This window comes from Limulus polyphemus, unplaced genomic scaffold, assembly GCF_000517525.1.
Source record: "Limulus polyphemus unplaced genomic scaffold, Limulus_polyphemus-2.1.2 Scaffold118, whole genome shotgun sequence".
NCBI classification, from domain to species: Eukaryota; Metazoa; Arthropoda; class Merostomata; order Xiphosura; family Limulidae; genus Limulus; species Limulus polyphemus.
Window position 1 is genome coordinate 1,032,204 of NW_013665728.1, and position 7,192 is coordinate 1,039,395.

At 33.8% G+C, this 7,192-nt stretch overlaps 1 protein-coding gene across 1 annotated transcript in view; it reads right to left on the reverse strand.

Moving 5' to 3' along the window:
• Positions 1-2,907: 2,907 nt before the first annotated feature.
• The window catches only part of LOC106472224 (LIM/homeobox protein Awh-like), a 50,124-nt gene continuing 45,839 nt past the window's right edge, over positions 2,908-7,192 (reverse strand). Inside the window, exons 4-5 of the mRNA XM_022401673.1 lie at positions 4,592-4,831; positions 2,908-3,017 (exon numbers count right to left, since the gene is read on the reverse strand). Coding sequence (XP_022257381.1) covers positions 2,908-3,017; positions 4,592-4,831 — 350 coding nt within the window. The remainder of the gene's footprint in view (positions 3,018-4,591; positions 4,832-7,192) is intronic.

Sequence of the window (7,192 nt, forward strand, 5' to 3'; positions counted from 1 at the left end):
TAATTTAACTTTTTATTTTGAAATTCTGGCTTTCTCCTATCTATTAAGGGTTCTTTGGATATTAGAGAAAATCTCTCCAATTGTCAAATTAGAACTGCTGGTAACGGAATTCTTGGCTCATTAAATATTTAAATGTTTATTGATATTCTTTGCAATTCTGCTTGATTATACTTAACGTTAATCTGATAGTCATTTTTACAATCTTGGCCAAAATGTTTGCACACTCTTCAATATTGATGTTATTGTCTACATGCAAGGAATAGTTATTGAGTAACTGCCCGAGTAGTAGCAGAAAAGTTAGCGTATGATCAGACAAACCTGCACGAGTTGTTATTCTGGTCTATGTAAAATGTTTTGAGGATTTGTTTGTCAAAATACACGTGCACGCCTGTTTTAAATAAAAAGGTGTGCTTTTGGTATAATAATTTTCGAAACAGATCAACGCATTGTTGAGACAATATCTCTGTACTTGGTATAGAGTTATGCACGTGCCAGAAGTTATAGAGCGTCAAATTGTTCGACTGTACAGAAATGGTATGAAGCAAACGGACATTGCCAGAACAGTAGGGTGCCCCCAGCGTACTGTATTCAAAAACCTGAAACGTCATCGGACTAGAAGAAACATTGTTTCAAGAAAGTTTACTGGTAAACGTCGAAAAAACTACTGCCGTAGATAACGTTTTATGATCAAGTTAACACGACAAGGTCGAAAGAAGTCTTGCAACACTTTACGACAGGAATGGAATGAATCAACACATTTATTCCAGGGCATCCAGAAGAACAGTGAATAGGAGACTGACCAAACAAGACTATTTTGCAAGAAGGGCTATCTGCAAACTAATATTAACCAGAATTCACCACCGTCACCGTGTTACATGGGCAAGACATAATGCCAACTTACAATTAGGACACTGGCGACATGTCATCTTTTCATACGAGTCCTGTTTCCGTCGTCTTAATGCTTATGGTAGGATTTGTGTTCGTCGTTTGCCTGGAGAACAGATGAGGGAGGACTGTCCTCAGGAGTTGTAACGTCGAAACATGTAGAGTTGTCAACTTTTTGAACCCCTAAATAAAATGTTTTTAATTGTGTACCAGTTTAACGTTCAATATTATTTACGATTTTAATACATTTCTCAGTTTTACAGCACTAAGCGTTTTTGTATTCCATCTTAATAATAATTGTCTTATTTATTACAAAATATGCAAACAGTTTGGCCAAGACTATATTTACGTGTATATTTAGCCAGTACTAATTAAATGTATATTTAAGGATTTGGTTTATATCATTAAGATTGTTATTGTAATGAATCCGATAAATGTTTATATTGAAACATTTAATTTATAATTATACTGAGAAAATATTGGTAAAGAGAATTCTGTCTGCAACCACGAAATTTATTCAATTTAGTTATTTCAACTGACAAATGTTATTTGGAGAGTATGGAATATCTTGAAAATTATTAAGAAATCACAAATACCTAAAATTTGAAAAAGAAAACCTCGATGATAGTTTTACTTATTACCACTAGATGGTACTACAGTAACATAGTGTAATTATAGTATGACTGCTGTGGAATCTTGTGAAAAGTATTATACGCAGAATTCGCTTACAGATGCGACAAATCAATTATCGTTGAAAGGGTGGGGTAAAAAAATCCAGTTTCCACTCGAGAGACAGTAGCAAAATGACTCCCAGATGATTGTCATACCTTGAAAAATATATATAATAATATCTCGTGAATGTCCAAGATGAGATTCACTGTTTACCATTAAAAGATGAATTAATGATTTCTTAAATATGATGAAAACGTATAAAATGTTAAAGTTGAATGTACAAGAAGTTTAAATATTTTTCATGTCAGTGATAATGCGATCACAGAAAACATTTTAATATATTGAGTTTACTCGGTATAATTATAACTATTTTTATTTTTGATCATCTGGAAGATGCTAATAAGTTGATTATAGACTGGAAAGCTAATATTAGAAGAAAGCAACTGTCTCTACCACAACTTTATTTCGTTGGTTATAAATATCAATACACAGACAGCTAGCGGCATCTAGTGCTAGAAAGTTGTAGCTTTAAAAATAGGTTCACTTGTTGTTTTGGGTACATTTTAGAGAATAACTTTAATAAATTGTTCCATTTATTTTTTAAGTATTTTCGATTTTGCATTGTCTTCTGTCTTTGGTGGATTCTCGTAATAACTCGCATCAGTATGATTATAATAATAACACACATCATTGTGCATCAATGACAACGATTAATGTGTTTACGTTCTTTATCAGCAAGACTAGAATAATTGTATAGTATTATATAACTACTATCATTTTAAAACATTATTAGCACTTCAACAGAAAAATGGAACATGATTAAAGTTACTGACAAGAGAGCATTTTTTATTATTTATTACACGATGTGTTATGGTATATTTCCCACTACGTTAAATAATAATTGGAAGGTAACTAACTTGATTAACAAGAGACTTTATAAACTTCTGTAACATGACATTTGTTTCAATAGAAGCAAGAAGAAACTCCGCTGGAAAACAAACACAGCATTTAAATGTTCTGTTTATCCACCTACACATTTTGTACACGAATCACATAAGTTAATGAATAGTTTGTAGAATGCTTTTCCTTATTATTTGAGGTCTTCAAGTACAATATAATAGCTCACTAATGAAAACCACTGAAAAAACAGTAACAAAAAAACACTTCTGCTTCAATTGGCCATCTTGATTTTTTACCACTGTTTTACGCGACCAAATCGTTATGAGATAATGAGAAACATTCACTCGGTTAATTCTGGATGTTTAACAACAGTTATAATAACCTTCTACCCGGGGTTGTTTCACCGGTACTTTACATGTTGAATAGTTCTTCATTAAACTGCCACGTGGGTCATGCAACCTGCACCATGTTCATATGCAGAGAGGGCTTAGAACACAAACAGTACATCATCCCACATCCGGGACACACAGCGGCCGACGATACAGGAGTTATGAAAGTTGCTGCAAGATTGTAAACAAATAAAATACATTATTGGAAATTTTGTCCCAAACTTTTTTCGTGATATTTTCAATTTGTAGTTTACTCGGTATGGTTAGAAATTAATTTATAACTAAAATTCAGTCTTAAAGGTTACACTAAAAAACAAACTGCAAACGGGTGTCAGTAGAGTTTTAGATTATTATAATTTAATTATTTGCCGCTCATAATCAAAGAACTGGTTTTCAAAATATTCAAAACTGCGACCAAATGTCAGTAGATTATCATTCAGTGCCCTGGAATAATAAAATGAGCAATCTTTTTGTAGCGTTGACACTGGTGACATCAACCTGCAATACAATACAAATTCCAAACGAAGCAGACACGGACCCATTTGTATCTGGCAGCTTTTCCATGTTCATTAAGGCTCATGTTCAGTAGAGTGACGTATATCAGAGATATGGAAGTATTGTGGATATTTCGGACAATACCACTGGTTTTAGAGATGCACATAATTATATGCCAAGACACTGTAATTTAACAACTGATCACTTGGAATCCAAAACCATCAAATATTTGTTCCTAAAACATTATCCATACTAAGGATGAAGTAAACATTTTCACTGATTTGTTTGCTTGTTTGTTTTGAATTTCGCACAAAGCTACACAAGAGCTATCTGCGCTAGCCGTCCCTAATTTAGCAGTGTAAGACTAGAGGGAAGGCAGCTAGTCATCACCACCCACCGTCAACTCTTGGGCTACTCTTTTACTAACGAATAGTGGGGTTGACCGTTACATTATAACGCCCCCACGGCTGAAAGGGCGAGCATGTTTGGTGTGACGGGGATTCGAACCCGCGACCCTCAGATTACGAGTCGAGTGTCCTAACCACCTGGCCATGCCGCGCCCTTAACTGATTTTTAAAATGATCAATCGTTTAGTCTTGGGTTAACAACTAACCAATTAGACTTTCTATTTTAGCTTATTAGTATCCGTTAACAACCTTAACGTATTTGATATTTTCTTTTGAATATGTCACGGGTAAAATTTAAAGACATGCATAAAATATTCTTATGGTTTTTATTTCTTAAAAAAAAACACAGAAAATATTTATATCATCCTCTTAGGGATATGACATAGAGTAAACTGTAATATGCTAAAATCAAAGGAAAGTTAACTAAATATATGTCAAGAGAGAGAGCACTCATTTATGGTATTATAAGACCATTTTGATCCTGTTTATTGAAAATAATTTAACTTACCATCAAAAGGAATATCTTTCTCTAAGGTACAGAATGTGTAATGATAAAAAAACCTGATTTTGAAAACATAGTTTTGATATTCTGGCCTTAGTCTCTTAGAACATAAAAGTATTTAGAAGAGAAAGGAGGAGATATGTGAATAATAATAAGAAGAAGAAAGCAGTGCTACATACAACTATATTTTAACTTAATTTATAAGGTGTGGGAAGAGAGAGAGAATAGATATGAAGTACATATCTAAAACATTCTTCAGTTTGGTCTATGAATTATTAGGATATCGAGAGAGGGGGGGAGGTATGTGAATAAAGAGATGAAGACAAAAATTAAAAACTCACAACCATTTTTTTTAGCCTGATTTGTGAGGTACTTTTTCTGTCTAGCTCTTGAGTTTTGAAACCACACTTGGGTAACTCTTTTACTGAGTCCTGTAATTTGAGCGATCCGTTCAAGGTCTTGTCCATCAGGGTTAGAATCTAGGTTGAAATTGGCTTGTAAAACTTGGAGTTGCTCTTCAGTAAAAGTTGTCCTAACCCTTTTTGTCTTCGATTTTTGATGATACTCCTGGTAGCCGCTTTCTAGAAGAAACGTGAGAATAAGCTTAGGGGGTGGTCTTTTAAGTTTTACAAATTAATTCAGAAAAACAAATAAGTTGTTGATGTTATAATTTTTTTAAAAATTAAACTTCACATTTCGCCGTATGTTGGCAGTTTTCTAAGACATTTTTCATAATTAAGCGTTTGTAGTAACAAATTGTTTCGTATAAAATTCCAACTAATGTTACTTAGGAGAGTTTCCACAAGTCATAAATTCCGAAAAGTCATTTAAATATAAAAATAATTAAATAAACTTACAATTTCAGGTTAATTCTACATTATCAAGGTTGTCTGAAGAGATCGTGAAACGTCTTATTTGTGAAGAACTTATAAAATGAGATTGAAATCTTGCAAGCAGAATTATTATAGAATTATCCTGTAATGTAATATTACTGTGCTGTCATTACTTTAATCGCTTTCGTTATATATTAGACATAAATCTTACAATAATAAATGTTTCTTGTCTCAAAGGAAGTTAAAATTTCCATGATGCTGTTGTACACAGGGTAATGATTGAAAGGAAGCAATGTTTCTTGGTTTCTGAGCCATTGAATAGTAATGTCCGGCAGAATGTATGAACTACATTTTATGACTGTTACTTGATCATTGACATTTAGGACAGTCGCTGATATAAAGTATCATAAAATGAAATTAAGTAGGATTCCTAGCTTTCCAAGCTATCGAGATATGAGGTATGTACTATATTATAGAATTATCATTGGATTATCGGCAATCAGGATAATCATGTAATCCTTAACTTTACAGACCACTGGGTGAATTTTCTGATGTTTCAAGAAATCACTTCTAAAACCTAATTGATTGGCGATAACTCTGTGAAGCATGTACTTGCTAGATTGTTCACTGACGTTCCTGGGAACATGTCTGATCTACAGCGTAGATAATCGACTGTGGCCCTGTCTGTATAAGTGTGTACACTATGTTTTATTTTGCTTTATTTAAAACTTGTCCAGTCTCATTATTTCACACACTAGAACATTCAGTCAAGTTTTCAAATACAGGCTACTTCATATTTCCTGGTCCATCCTACTGTTGTTAGCGAATTCATCTGATAATTGCGCAAAAATAAGTTTCATAGTATTAAGAAAAAGTCATTATAGCCGAGGTTTTGTATTGGTCACGTAATTCCTTATATAATGCTTCAGCTGAGCGAGTATCAACACTATATTTGTAATCAAAACTGTCATTTGTGAATATACAGCTGTATTTATTCATCTGTTAACTTTTATTCCTTGGTGTTTAAATTCGCCATGTTTGTTTCTATTTGTCGACTTGCTTTGTGCAACGTGTGTAGAATGTTCTTACTTTCAACAAAACCGGTACTTTCTAATAAACATGGCCTGGCTTTGTACTTGTTCAGTAAAGGATACTACAGAGATATTAAATGCAATATAATAGTTAAGCGGCTCTAAGATGTTATATTGTTCAATGTAATAGATTGGTTATGAGTAAGTTCGCTTTTAGTCAGTGGAAAGGTATGAGAAGGGTGTTAGAGAGTAACTGAAGCTGAAATAGCATTTCTACAGCTCGGAACTGGACGTTGAATCATTGGCTATTGTAATGTACAGACGTTTCTCTGGACAGCTGTTTCTCTCTAGACAAACTTGCATCATAGGCTTAAAAGCAAATTTTAAACAAAAAAAGTGTTTTGGGAATTTTGTTCTTCAATCATTTACTAGCTTGTTTTTCATATCTTCAAATTCTGCGTGTTTAAAGTTTTATTAGTGTTAGTATAATTTAAGAAACCCGATTGTTAGCGTGTATGCTAAAAAAACGAAAAGGTTAACTTGATTTGATTCAAAGTTTTAGTTAAAAAATACGACACACCGCTCTGATGTTGAGTTAACTTAGTACAAAAAGGAGGTGAGTAATATATCAAAAAGAGTAAACCGAGATAATATTTTTCACCTTAGTTGACCTTTTATTGCATTACTTGTATCGTGGATTCCCTAAGAACATCACGTCTAGTTCACCAACCGTTAGTCGAGTCGTGATGTCTAGTTCACCAACCGTTAGTCGTGATGTCTAGTTCACCAACCGTTAGTGGTGATGTCTAGTTCATCAACTGTTAGTCGTGATGTCTAGTTCACCAACCGTTAGTCGTGATGTCTAGTTACCAACCGTTAGTCGTGATGTCTAGTTCACCAACCGTTAGTCGTGATGTCTAGTTCATCAACCGTTAGTCGTGATGTCTAGTTCACCAACCGTTAGTCGTGATGTCTAGTTTACCAACCGTTAGTCGTGATGTCTAGTTTACCAACCGTTAGTCGTGATGTCTAGTTCATCAACTGTTAGTCGTGATGTCTAGTTTACCAACCGTTAGTC